The 14,592-nt window shown below is 39.7% G+C and overlaps 1 protein-coding gene across 3 annotated transcripts in view; it reads right to left on the minus strand.

The window, feature by feature from the left end:
- RPS6KA5 (ribosomal protein S6 kinase A5) overlaps positions 1 to 14,592 on the minus strand; it is a 184,948-nt gene that overhangs the window by 40,580 nt on the left and 129,776 nt on the right. For all 3 annotated transcript variants that reach the window (XM_043472779.1, XM_043472780.1, XM_043472781.1), the window contains 2 exons: positions 5,441 to 5,524; positions 3,098 to 3,201 (listed from right to left, as the gene is read on the minus strand). In XM_043472779.1, coding sequence (XP_043328714.1) covers positions 3,098 to 3,201; positions 5,441 to 5,524 — 188 coding nt within the window. The remainder of the gene's footprint in view (positions 1 to 3,097; positions 3,202 to 5,440; positions 5,525 to 14,592) is intronic.

The following is a 14,592-nucleotide window of genomic DNA, read 5'->3' on the forward strand; positions in this document are numbered from 1 at the left end:
CTGTTACTACCACCACGCCCTGTGATGGTCACCTGAAAACAACAACTCAATGTAGGCAGGACTACTAATGGCCCAGACTCTGTGGGAATGAGGGCTGGGGTCACCCCACAATCTGAGGTACCTGCTGAAGGCAAAGTGGGTGCTGGAAGAAGGCAGTTACAGATACCAGCTAAGACCCCAGGTTACACAGACTCTACAGACTGGTGACATAGACTCCGTTTCTACATAACCAGTTACAGAAATGAGGACTTGACTGACAGGAGTATTTCTTCCCTGTTTTGTTATGAACATGTGTGTGTATAAATAGATGTTTGTTTTTTCCCTGCCTTATTCTTTATATATATGATAAGATGCACTGACTTCATACCATGGTATTTAAGTATTTTAAATTTATACTATAGTATTTAAGTTATGGGATTTCAAAGGGAAGAGCGCACATCACTATACCACTCAAGGACTTTACGACCTCTTCTGGGGAAGGGGTTAATAGGTTGGCGGTAGAGCCGTATTATGTTAGGTGGACTTACAATCTTGTTATTATCTTTATTTGGAGATCAAGTATAGTTTAAGGAGATGCAAGTGGCGGTCAAGGTGATGGGGATGGGCTTGTGATGGTTAACTTCAAGTGTCACTTGACTGGGTCACTGGTGGAAAGTAAACATTATTTCTGGGTGTGTCTGAGAAGGTATTTCTTGATGAGACTGGTATTTGAATCCCCTTCCCAATGTGGTGGCACCAGCCAATTCCATAGGCGCCTGAACAGAAAGAAAAGCAGAGAAGAGAGGGTCTGGCCCCTTCCAGCCTGCCTGCTCAACCTGGGACACCGGTCCTCTGCGATTCACACCACTGGCTCCTCTCGTTCTAAGGCCATCGGGCTTGGACTAGACTTGCTGCAGCTCCCACAGAGTTCCAGCTTTCAGAGGCAGGTTCTGGGCCTCTCAGCTGACATAACCGGAGTTAGCTGAGCTAACTCCTTATGATAAATCTCCTTTTATTTATGTCTATGTATATCTCATTGGTCCTCTTTCCCTGGAGAGCCCTAAAATGGTCAGTCACGTTATTTTTAGTCATTCCAGGGAGCATACAGAGCTATCTCACTGTGGTTGGATTTGCATTTCCCTAAAGACTAATGATGCTGGTCACTTTTGTATGTGCTCATCTGCCACTCATATTATCTTCTTTGGTGAACTGTTCAAATCTTTTGCCCTTTTAAAAAAAATTGAAGGTTTTTTTCCCTTGAGTTTTGAGAGCTCTTTACATAATATGCATACCAGTTCTTTATCAATAGACATAATTTGTAATTTTATCACAATCTGTGGTTTGTCTTTCCACCCTCTTGAAAGTTTCTTTTGAAGAGCAGAAGGTCTTAATTTTGATAAAATCTAATTTATCCATGTTTGCTTTTACAGATTGCACATTTTGTGCCTTTGCCTAACCCCAGGCCACAAAGATTTTTCCTTCAGAAATTTTTGTAATTTGGGGATTTTTAGGCCTGTGATTCATTTAAAAGTTTTCTATAGCAAGAAGTATTTATTGGAGTTCATTTTTTCCCCCATACAACAGCCAAAGGTTCCAGCATCATTTGTTGAAAACCTATCTTTTCTTCACCAAACTGACACTGAACTTTGTAAAAGAAAAAAAATCAGTTACCTAAACTCCTGTGGTTCTATTTCTGGACTCTCTATTCTACTTCATCAGTGATTTGTCTACTTGATACAAACACCACAGTGTCTTAGTTGCTGTAGCTTGTAAGTCTTCAAATCAAATGTGGTCTACTTTTTCAAAGGTGATTTGGCCCTTATAGGTCCTATGCATTTAGACCCAAGTTGTCAATTTCAACTGGAAAAAAAAAGCCAGCTGGGATTCTAATTGTGTTGAATCTGTTAGATCAATTTGGAGAGAAATAACATCTTAAGTAAGTAAATTGAGTAGTTTCCTCCTACATGTACTTATCAGCGCTTAACTAACCCTTGAAGGATTCCTTCCACAGAGCTCCGGGCTGCTCCTTCTGCAGCCGTCCCCCTCCAGCCCTCCGCTCTGCGGACTCCAGCCTCGTTGGCCTTGCTGAGTCGTCACTTCCGCCTTGCTGAGTCGTCACTTCCGCCTTGCTGAGTCGTCATTTCCGTCTCAGCTCCACGGCGCTTCCCACCCTGAACTGCATCCTCTCTTGAGGCCTAAGCCTGGCAGTCACAGGGGCTTACCTCCTTTACTTCCCGTCAGTGTTCACTGGGCTTCACTGCTGGGATGTTCAAAGTCTTCAATACTGTTGTTTCATCTCTTTTTGCCCATTTAAAAAACTGTTTCAGGAAGGGAAGTAACTCCAGTCCCTGTTAGTCCATCTTGGCAATAGGTGTAAGTCTCAATGTTTAATGTCAAATCTGCTCTCAAAGTTACAAAATTCAAGTAAAAACTGGACAAAAACATAACGAGTAATCACTATACAGCTTTATCATGCTTCGTTTATTTGTTCATTAACTCATTTCATTCCGAAAACGTTTACTGGATTCTGCATGGTGAGCCCTGTGCCGGCCTCCAAGCGCACCATGGTGAGGACCAAAGCCAGACTCGCCCCGGCTCTCAGAGCTCACAATTCAGTGGGAGAGACACACTCGTCAAATAATACAAACAAAAATGCAGCGCTGCACTTGTGCTAACCGCTCTGAAGGAAAGGAGCAGAATAAGGCTATGATAACCTAGAAGAGGGTGATTTCATGGTATTTGTTTCTACTGAGCTTATATCCATGATCTGAAAAATAACTACTGTTTCTTTATGTTGAAGTCACAAAGAAATTACATGATGTGTACACTGGGGTAAAAGTACCCAGCAAATAAACGCTAGGTTAAAACAACATGGTAAATGCTTTGGAGCACACAAAGTTACAACACTATGAGAAGTAAGATCTGACTGGGCATGTAAAGTATAAAGAGATATAAAGGTTATAAAGCTAAATCCTATGGAAACATAATTGGAAATGTACTGCTTACCCCATTTTTGTCTGCTTCATTAAAAAATTATTTTTTCTATCAGCCAAATTGCAGAAATTTGATCAGGTCCTTTGAGAAAACAACACATTTATTTTATTTTGTCAGGTCTTACCTAGATATCTCAGCTTGGGAGTTCTTCTCGCCATCAACAGTGAACGGAGATGCTCCAGTTAGCAATTCATACATTAGAACACCTAAACTCCACCAGTCAACTGCCTATAAAACAACAGACATTTCATTTTCTAGAATATTAACTAATTATATCTTATAAAAAAAGAAAAATGAACAAAATAAAGCTATATAAAGTGATTCCGTTATATATATGTGTGTGTGTATATATATACACACATTCTTTTTAAGATTCTTTTCCATCACCGTCTGTCACAGGGTATTGAATGCAGTTTCCTCTGCTGTGCAGTAGGACCTTGTTGTTATCCAGTCTATATGTGACAGTTTGCATCTGCTAACCCCAAGCTCCCAATCTATCCTCTCTGTCTCCCTCAAAAATTTTCTTAAAAGTGAAATTTAAAAATTTTAAGTTAGCAAAATCTTTACACTTATGATAATAGGGCAAAAAAGTATTAATCAGCATATTTGTTGATTATTCAGTTCCAATAAATATGAAATTTCTTCAAGTCAAAGAATGAAAATGAAAAATAACCCATCAAAAGGAGTTACTTTTTCATAATCACCTTAATCAATTCCTCTTAGGGGACCCATCACATAAATCTAACAGTCTTTAGTTTGTGGGAGGAATGGAAAGGCTGAAAATAATATAAGATGTGGTCTGCTTTAGAAAACAATTTATAAAACCAGTTAACTGACAGCATAGCAAATTATATATTTAATTTACATATAGCAATTTATATTTACTAAATTTAAAGAATTTTGATATATTGAAAATTAGTTCTTTGACAATTAGGCAAATCAAGTTCAATAACTGCTGAATATATGAGCTGACACCAATGAGAAATTAACTGAAGCTAAAATTTTAAACTCTCTGCTTCAAATTCCAGGGCCAAGGTTTCAGAGAGATGATGTAAAGTTGGTGAACCCAGAGTTATTTTAAAGAAAATATGTAACAATAACATAGAAACCAAATCAGTAATTCAGTTCTCTTATTTAGACAAGCAGTTTTACTGTCATTTGAGTCAGGATCCATAGTACACTGGATATGAACCACACTCGTAAACTGATACAGATCTATCATCAGATTCTGAGCCATGGACTAAAGCCAATACCACACAAACTTAAAGAACCCCTACGGGCTCTTAAATACAGGACTGGTCATTAGCAAGGTGACACTGATTCTCCACCCTTAAGATATTCCCACCGTATATGTGAGATTTTGAAAGGGGATGAGGAAGATGGGGAGGTGAGTAAAAAAAACGGAGTTCTTTATTTCAAGAATGTTATTAATAAAGTAAAAGTGTTAAGAAGGAACTGAATAAACCTAACAAATCTGAACCCTTTAATCCAGTGTTTTGTGCTGATTCGTCTCCAACTCTTTGTGACCCTTTGGACTGCAGCCCATCAGGCTCCTCTGTCCATGAGACTTTTCAGGCAAAATGCTGGAGTGGGTTGCCATTACAGGAAGAAAAAATATCTGACCTAGATTTTAAAACTACTTAGTTTTAAAATGCCTCATCCACAGTTTTCACTCTGCACATACAAAGGGAAGCGAGGAGGGTAAAAAAAAAAGACTGAGCTTTTTCTTGGAGGGCTTAGGAAAACAAACCTAGACTATCCTGAATGCAGAGCTTCATGGACTGTCCGGGTGCTCATGACCCCTCCGCACTGCACTGAGGCTCAGCTGTGTCTTAAAAGGCCGGATCACATGCAACCAAAGTGATTTTTGTTTTAAGCAGGGTTACAACCGATGCTTTGCTCAAGACAAGACACTTAATGGAAATAAAAGAAAAATTATTATTTCAAGAATTAGTCGATTTTGTGGTTTCCTGTAACAAGAGTTTTACTCTCTAAAACAAAAAATTATCCTCAACAAAACTTGGAAAAAAGGGGAAATCTAGAATGTCTTAAACTTTCCATTATATTTTTCCTCCAAAATACTAGATATCATAATATGCTTGTGTATGCAAAGGAAAGGGAAAAAAAAAAAGGACCACCACCAGAAGAGCCTAAGTTACTAAGTAGGATTCTTTTTGTATGTGTGTGTGTAGCAGAGTTTTACTGAAGTATAACAAGGACAGAGAAAGCCTCTGACACAGACATCAGAAGGGAGAGCGCCCCCAGCACTAGCCTTGTCAAGGTCTTATGTACTTGTTATCTTAAGACTATATTGTGGGCGTGGGTCTGGTAAGAGCTTTCTATTGTCAGTCCTAATCTTGTCAGCTGAAGATGTCTGCTGTGGGGTGGGTCTGGTAAAGTATGCTAAGTGGGCTCTTATTACACATTTTATGGAGACACATCAGGAAGCGTCAAAAACAGAGCATACCTTGTCATGTCCCGAGTCTCCCCCTCTGACAATATCCGGTGCCATGTATTCAATGGTTCCACAAAAGGAATATGCTCTTTCAGCCTTAAAACAATCAAACAAACAAAAAGAGATTTAGTTTTAAGCTAGTATGAAAATTGACAAAAAGAGTTAACACTACATGGCAATGTCAAACGTGCCACAGCAGCAAAGTAGTGGCAGAATCTACCTGACAGACTCTTCTCACCAGGACAAACCAGGGTATACACACCTATATACTACGTTGGCCAGAAACCTCATTCAGGTTTTTGGGTTACTCTTTACAGAAAAATCCAAACAAACGTTTTGGCCACCCCAACAGTATGGGGTCAATGGGTAAACCTTTTCAACCCTGAAACCCTACTATCACTCATTAATCCATCCACCCATGAAGCCATTCATTCACTCTTCTTTTCTGTACGTGTATATATTCCAATCACTGAGTTTTTACAACTGTTCTTGTAAGAAGACAAATAGCCCTAGAAGGGAACAGTATGGACGTAGCTATATGCTCAGATGCTGTCGTGTCCGACTCTTTGCGACCCCATGGACTACAGCCCGCCAGGCCCCTCTGTTCATGGGATTTTCCAGTCAAGGATACTGGAATGGGTTGCCATTTCCTCCTCCAGGGGATCTTCCTGACCCAGGGATTGAACACACGTATCTTACATCTCCTACATTGGAATGCCGATTCTTTACCACTAACACCAAAACTTTTAGGGTGAATGACTTTATTTCCAGATCAGCAAGACTAGAAAAACACTGGGAACCTTAAGGCAAAAGGAAGATGAAATGCTAAGAAGGGAAAAAGGGAACCCGAAGATGAAAAAGAGTGTAAAGAAGTTTTCTGATCTTATCATCATGTTTAAGTCTGGCACTGCCAATGGTGAGTTTAGTGTTGATGAGCAGAAATGTCCTAAAAGAATACTGTCTCTTAAAGACAAATTGTTTCTCTTTTGCAGTATTTTAAAAAGGGCTAATTTATAATATATCAACTTGAAAATAAATTTTAAAAAATCAAGTAATTAAAAAAAATGACCAACTGCATCATCTCAGTGTAATAAAGGAGAAAAATATCTGAATTCGTATGCAGAAATATTAAGTAGGGGAAAAATAATTCTTCTTTAATAATATACATTCATATGGCTACATCTGAAATTTTAAAGGCACTTCAGTTCAGTTCAGTTCAGTCGCTCAGTCATGTCCGACTCTTTTACCACCCCAGGTAAGGACTGCAGCAGGCCAGGCCTCCCTGTCCATCACCAACTCCCAGAGTTTACTCAAACTCATGTCGATTGAGTCGGTGATGCCATCCAATCATCTCATCCTCTGTCATCCCCTTCTCCTCCCACCTTCAATCTTTCCCAGCATCAGGGTCTTTTCCAGGGAGTCAGTTCTTCGCATCAGGTGGCCAAAGTATTGGGAGTTTTAGATTCAGCATCAGTCCTTCCAATGAATATTCAGGACTGATTTCCTTTAGGATGGACTGGTTGGATCTCCTTGCAGTCCAAGGGACTCTCAAGAGTCTTCTCCAACACCTCAGTTCAAAAGCATCAATTCTTCGGCACTCAGCTTTCTTTATGGTCCAACTCTCACATCCATACATGACCACTGGAAAAACCATAGCTTTCACTAGACAGACCTTTGTTGGCAAAATAATGTCTCTGCTTTTTAAAATGCTGTCTAGGTTGGTCAAAACTTTCCTGCCAAGGAGCAAGCGTCTTTTAATTTCATAGCTGCAGTCACCATCTACAGTGATTTTGAAGCCCAGAAAATAAAGTCTGTCACTGTTTCCCCATCTATTTGCCATGAAGTGATGGGACCAGATGCCATGATCTTAGTTTTCTGAACGTTGAGTTTTAAGCCAACTTTTGCACTCTCCTCTTTCACTTTCATCAAGAAGCTCTTTAGTTCTTCACTTTTTGCCATAAGGGTGGTGTCATCTGCATACCTGAGGTTATTGATATTTCTCCCGGCAATTTTGATTCCAGCTTGTGCTTCATCCAGCCCAGCGTTTCTCATGATGCACTCTGCATGTAAGTTAAATAAGCAGGGTGACAATATACAGCCTTGGTGTACTCCTTCTCTGATTTGGAACCAGTCTGTTGTTCCTCGTCCAGTTGTAACTGTTGCTTCCTGGGTTGCACTTGGGTGTCATTAAAATACATTACAAAACTATTTTAGAGACAGTTTTTCAATTTACACTCTATTTTTCTACCACCAATAATTCTTCTTACTTACCAATTTTAAATGTAAAGAACACTATGCTAGTAATGTTATAGAAGTGGCTCTTGTTGTTTAGTTGCTTACTCATGTCCAACTCTTTGCAAGCCCATGGATTGTAGCCCATCAGGCTTCTCTAACCATGGGATTTCCCAGACAAGAATACGAGTGGGTTGCCATTTACTTCTCCTGGAGATTTTCCTGACCCAGGGGTTGAAACTGCATCTCCTGCATTGCAGGCAGACTGTTTACTACTGAGCCATCTGGGAAGCTCCATTATAGAAGGGACAGAAATTCCCAATTTTATTGGCTGAACATTAAGAATCAGTCCTTCCAATGAATATTCAGGACTGATTTTCTTTAGGATGGACTGATTGGATCTCCTTGCTGTCCAAGGGACTCTCAAGAGTCTTCTCCAACACCACAGTTCAAAATTATCAATTCTTCGGTGCTCAGCTTTCTTTATAGTCCAACTCTCACATCTGTACATGACTACTGGGAAAACCATAGCTTTAACTATATGGACCTTTGTCAGCAAAGTGACGTCTTTACTTTTTAATATGCTTTCTAGATTTGTCATAGCTTTCCTTCCAAGAAGCAAGCATCTTCTAATTTCATGACTGCAATCACTATCTGCAGTGATGTAGGAGCCCAAGAAGCAAAAATCTGTCACTACTTCCACTATCTCCCCTTCTGTTTGCCATGAGGTGATGGGACCAGATGCTATGATCTTAGTTTTTTGAATGTTGAGTTTTAAGTTGGGCTTTTCACGCTCCTCTTTCACCCTCATCAAGAAGCTCTTTAGTTCCTTTCCACTTCTGGCCATTAGAGTGGTATCATTCATAGATATGAGGTTGTTGATATTCATATAATATATATAAATGTATATTTATACAATAATATATTATTAAATAGGTAATATATTATTATGCAATAGCCCTTTCTGGAATATTAAGCAAAAATCATTATATAGCTGACAAAAATAAACAAGTAAAAATTACTAAGTCACAGCATTTATCATTTAATCTCATCTCTCGTTTTGCAAATTCCAGTAAATTGTTTAATTAATTATTTTTTGAATTGAAGTTAGCTGATTTGCAGTGTCTCAGGCGTATGGCAAAGTGACTCATACACATATGGTTTCTCTGGTGGCTCCCTGGCAAAGAATCCGCCTGCCAATGCAGGGTTCAATGTGGGTTCAATCCTTGGGTTGGGCAGATCCCCTGGACAAGGAAATGGCAACCCATTCCAGTATTCTTGCCTGGGAAATCCCATGGACAGAGGAGCTTGTGAGCTACAGTCCATGGGGTCGCAAGAGCTGGACACAGCTTAGTGACTAGATAACAAAAACGATCATGTTGTAAACCATTCTGGAACTATGTATATCTTAAGTATGTGACAATGTTTACATTTTACAACTTGAAAGTCATAAAAATCTGCACTCTTCTACAAAATTCTAGATATTCATCAGTTTCACATAAAATGAGTGTGAGACCTGGACCTTATGATCACTGTGGGAAAGATCTGATAGTCGCCACCACTTCCCATGTCTGTTTTTTTCTTCTTTACCTGGCAGTGAGAACTATGCAATAATGCAGCTCAGCTCCCCACTGTCCTGACGTACAGGAACCTCAGAACCACACTAAACACCCAAAGGTATTTCTTCTACCTTCTTCATTAGATTTGTGAGCTCTCTTTAAATTCACTTTAAAAAAAAATAAATAAATAAATTCACTTTAGCTATTTTTGAAGTTGGGGGAGGAGGTAGGTAGTGTCTACACTAATAAATAATTAAGAGATAATTACTTATTTTATAAAAATTCTCAGAGAAAAATTAAGCTTAAGTGATGAGAACTTCCAGTCCCTGAGGAATAACAGTAAACAAAGATAAAATATTTCTTAAGTCTCTCCATTACTTTGAAACATCGCCGTTTCAGCCCTTGCAATTCTGTATCTGCTTTCTCTTTCTCTGTTCCAAATGGAAGCCTTACTCCCTCCAGGTTCAAACTTCTCATGTGTCAGTCTCAATTTCCTAAGACTTTATCTTTCATTGTAAAAAAATAAAAAGCCCCAATTTTAAGTTTAGAATTTGTGTTTATCTGCCTAGGAAGATGCTTACTATCCAGAGTGTATGCTGCATGCCTTTCAAATAACTATTCCCAGAAATTAAACTGATGAAGTATGACAGGAGAAGATGTCTGGTAGGGGCAAAAAAGATTTCAAGGTAATATGTTGTGAGCTATTTTACAAAAAGGCTAGGATAGTATAGCTAAACTGTATTAAGATTATTATTTGTTTATTTAAAAATTAACATTTTTCTCACAGAGACAGGCAATCAGCCTATCTAGCATTTAAGTTCATAGTATTTTATAAGCAACAATAGTTATGAAAGCTACTGCAGGGTTAAGATTGTGAAGGAGAATTTAACTGATGTGCAAATAGTAAGCAGTGTGTGCACCACCCTGGCACATAGCACGAACCGTTGTTGGGTTCAAGTAACAGCTGATCAAGGAGGCTTCATTATGCTGTAGAGAAGGGTCAGATGACACTGGCAAAGGACTGGTTTCTTTCTAAGGAAGAATCCAATAGGAACTCAACTGCCAGGTTCTCAGGTATTTCTCAGTAAACACTAGATGAAATCCTGCCTAGTCTTTATTTGCCAATGTTTCATCTTGATCTTATCTGCTTATAATAGATAAACTTGTGAGTTAAATATACAGTTACCAGAATAAATCTTATTCCCCATCCTCTGTTTCTTTCCATCTGAATTTCAATACATCTCTTCACAACGAGTATCTAGAAATGTTGCACTTCTAAGAAGAAACATGGCATTGCTAACCGTCCAAGTCTCTGCTCACAAGACAGACAGGGCAAGCCCCGGTGCCAGCCACGGAGAGGGTGAGAAGCAAGGGCCGCGCCGGAGGCAGCAGCAGCAGCACGGGGAGGCAGGGGAGCGGTGTCAGGCCTCCACAAGCAGCAGCCTGAATTTCAGGACTTCAGAACAGAAGAGGAGGCCCTCAGCTCAGACAAGCTGGACTGGAATTACCACTCCTGTGTAAACCTCGGAGTCTAAGAAAGCTGAATCCTCAGTGAAGGCAAAGTCTAGAAAAAATAAATTCATCCAGAAGCACAGGTTTGTTTCTATCTGAGCCTTAGGTTTAAAAACAAACAAATAAGTGTTCTTCTGCTGAAATCCTGAGGCATGTGTTTCTTATAGATTTGGGGCCCAAATTGATTCTTTCCCCCTAGAACGGGATATAGATTCAAGGGATTAGATGTGACAGACTGCCTGAAGAACTATGGACGGAGGTTCGTGACACTGTACAGGAGGCAGGAATCAAGACCATCCCCAAGAAAAAGAAATGCAAAAAGGCAAAGTGGTTGCCTGAGCAGGCCTTACAAATAGCTGTGAAAAGAAGAGAGGAGAAAAACAAAGATACATCCATTTGAATGCAGAGTTCCAAACAATAGCAAGGAAAGACAAGAAAGCCTTCCTCTGTGACCAGTGCAAAGAAATAGAGGGAAACAATAGAATGGGGAAGACTAGAGATCTCTTCAAGACAATCAGAGATACCAGGGAACATTTCATGCAAAAATGGGCTCAATAAAGGACAGAAACAGTATGGACTTAACAGAAGCAGAAGATACTAAAAAGAGGTAGCAAGAATACACAGAAGAACTATACAAAAAAGATCTTCATGATCCAGATAACCACAATGGTGTGATCACTCACCTAGAGCCAGACATTCTGGAATGCGAAGTCAAGTGAGCCTTAGGAAGCATCACTATGAACAAAGCTAATGGAGGTGATGGAATTCCAGTTGAGCTATTTCAAATCCTAAAAGATGATGCTGTGAAAGTGCTGCACTCAATATGCCAGCAAATTTGAAAAACTCAGCAGTGGCCACAGGACTGGAAAAGGTTCGTTTTCATTCCAATCCCAGAGAAAGGCAATCCCAAACAATGTTCAAACTACCGCAAAATTGCACTCATTCACACGCTAGCAAAGTAATGCTCAAAATTCTCCAAGCCAGGTTTCAATAGTACGTGAACCGAGAACTTCTAGATCTTCAAGCTGGATTTAGAAATACAGAAGAACCAGAGATCAAATTGCCAACATCTGTTGGATCATTGAAAAAGCAAGAAGAGTTCCAAAAAAACATCTACTTCTGCTCAATTGCTTATGCCAAAGCCTTTGACTGTGTGGATCACAACAAACTGTGGAAAACTCTTAAAGAGACGGGAATACCAGACCACCTGACCTGCCTCCTGTATGCAGGTCAGGAAGCAACAATTAGAATTGGACATGCACCAACAGACTGGTTCCAAATAGGAAAAGGAGTACGTCAAGGCTGTATATTGTCACCCTGCTTACTTAACTTATATGCAGAGTACATCATGAGAAACACTGGGCTGGAGGAAGCAAAGCTGTAATCAAGATTGCCGGGAGAAATATCAATAACCTCAGATATGCATATGACACCACTCTTATGGCAGAAAGCGAAAAACTAAAGAGCCTCTTGAAAGTGAAAGAGGAGAGTGAAAAAGTTAGCTTAAAACTCAGTATTCAGAAAACTAAGATAATGACATCTGGTCCCATCACTCTATGGCAAATAGATGGGGAAACAGTGGAAACAGGGAGACTTTATTTATTTGGGCTCCAAAATCACTGCAGATGGTGATTGCAGCCATGAAATTAAAAGACCCTTGCTCCTTGGAAGAAAAGTTATGACCAACCCAGATAGCATATTAAAAAGCAGAGACATTACTTTGCCAATAAAGGTCCATCTAGTCAAAGCTATGGTTTTCCAGTAGTCATGTATGGATGTGAGAGTTGGACCATAAAGAATGCTGAGTGCCAAAGAATTGATGCTTTTGAACTGAGGTGTTGGAGAAGACTCTTGAGAGTCCCTTGGACTGCAAGGAGATCCAACCAGTCCATCCTAAAGGAAATCAGTCCCAAATATTCATTGAAAGGACTGATGCTGAAGCTGAAACTCCAATACTTTGGCCACCTGATGTGGAGAGCCGACTCATTAGAAAAGACCCTGATGCTGGGAAAGATTGAAGGTGGGAGGAGAAGGGGATGACAGAGGATGAGATGACTGGATGGCATCACCGACTCAATGGACATGAGTTTGAGTAAACTCTGGGAGTTGGTGATGGATGGGGAGGCCTGGTGTGCTGCAGTCCATGGGGTCGCAAAGAGTTGGACACGACTGAGCAACTGAACTGAACTAAGAATGGAAAAGTGAGGAAATCTGGTCCTGTGTGATGATGCTCTGGATCACACGACAGAACCAGAGGAATCCCCACAACTTAGCTGGCTCGGGAGTCACACAAATAAAGCCCTGGAACATCTCAAAATTAGTGAATTACTATATTGTGTAAACAAAACAGAAGGATTACTTGAACCACTAGAATAATAATCTAGAAAACACCAGTAATGTTGTAAAAGATGAAAGACATAAGGAAAGGAAAATATTCATTAAAAAATACAGTAGCATAGAAAAAACTAGAAACATATGGAAAACTAATACAGTAGAACTGCATAATTGAAAAAAAGAACAAAAACAGATTAAACAGAGTAGACAAAATGAAAGAGAATCTGTAAAGTACACACATATTTGAGAAAATTATCCTGAATGTTGCAAGAGTCTCAAGCAGACTAAATAAAAATATATACATGGGTGGCAAATTTCTATTTCTTGAGTGGTGGTTATAAGAGGGTTTGCCTTATAATAATAATAATTCACTAAGCTATACTTTTGGTTTTTTTGGTATGTATTTTATTTTACAATAAAAAGATACCAAAAACAAAAACCTAGTCTATTCTTAGGTATGTTTATATCCAGCTAAATTATCACTCAATATGCAGGGCAAAATAAAGGCATTTTAAGACAAAGACAGAGTTCATTATTTAGTCATGCTTGTTAGAAAGACCTTTAAGGATGGGCTTCAGAAATAAACTGAACTCACAAGAAAATAGTAAAACGTAAAAAGCAACAGTGAGCAGAAACAATGGGTAAAAATGTGAGAGAATCTCAACAAGTTCTGAATTTATAAAATGAAACTAATAATTATACAATAGTAATTGTAACCTGGGGAGATAACCGCACAGGGAAACGTAACAGGAGAGACTAGACTGGTGACGCCAGGTAGGTGGCGTGGGTACTGAGGCTGCAGCGGCCCAGTGCTCTTGCGGTGCTGCGACCATCACAGACACCATGGCTCGTTTCAGACTCTGTGAAGTCGGCACACAAGCGCTCCGCTTTCCCGTGCCTCAGAGGCACTGGGCTCCTTACAGACTGAAATCTGTGCTGCCCTGGGCCGAGCCAGGCCACTGGCCTCGTGTTTCCAACAGCAACTGGCTCACTTCTCGTCTCTGCGTCACAGTTTGGTAATTCTTGCGATACTTCCAACTTTTTCATTATTATTACGTTTCTTATGCTAATCTGTGATCAGCGATCTTTGATGTTACTATTGTAATTGTTTTGGGGTGCCAAGAACTGGGCCCATATAAAACAGCAACTTAATCCATCTGACACGAGCTGGCTGTTCCCCTATTGCTCACCTTTATCTCAGACGCCTCATTCCCTGAGACAGAACAATAATGAAATTAGGCCAGTTAGTAATTGTGCAGTGTCCTCTAAGGGTTCAAGTGAAAGGAAAAGTCATGAGGCTCTCACTTTAAATCAAAAGCTAGAAATAATTAAGCTCAGCGAGCAAGGCATGTCAAAAGCCAAGAAGGTCAAAAGATAGGCCTCTTGCATGAAATAGTTAGCCAAGTTGTGAATGCAAAGGAGAAGTTCTTGAAGGAAATTAAGACTGCTGCTCCAGGGAACACACAAATGATAAGAAAATGAGATAGTCTTATTGATGATACAGAGAAAGGTTCAGAGGTCGGGAGA

The sequence above is a fragment of the Cervus canadensis genome, chromosome 6, assembly GCF_019320065.1.
Source record: "Cervus canadensis isolate Bull #8, Minnesota chromosome 6, ASM1932006v1, whole genome shotgun sequence".
NCBI classification, from domain to species: domain Eukaryota; kingdom Metazoa; phylum Chordata; class Mammalia; order Artiodactyla; family Cervidae; genus Cervus; species Cervus canadensis.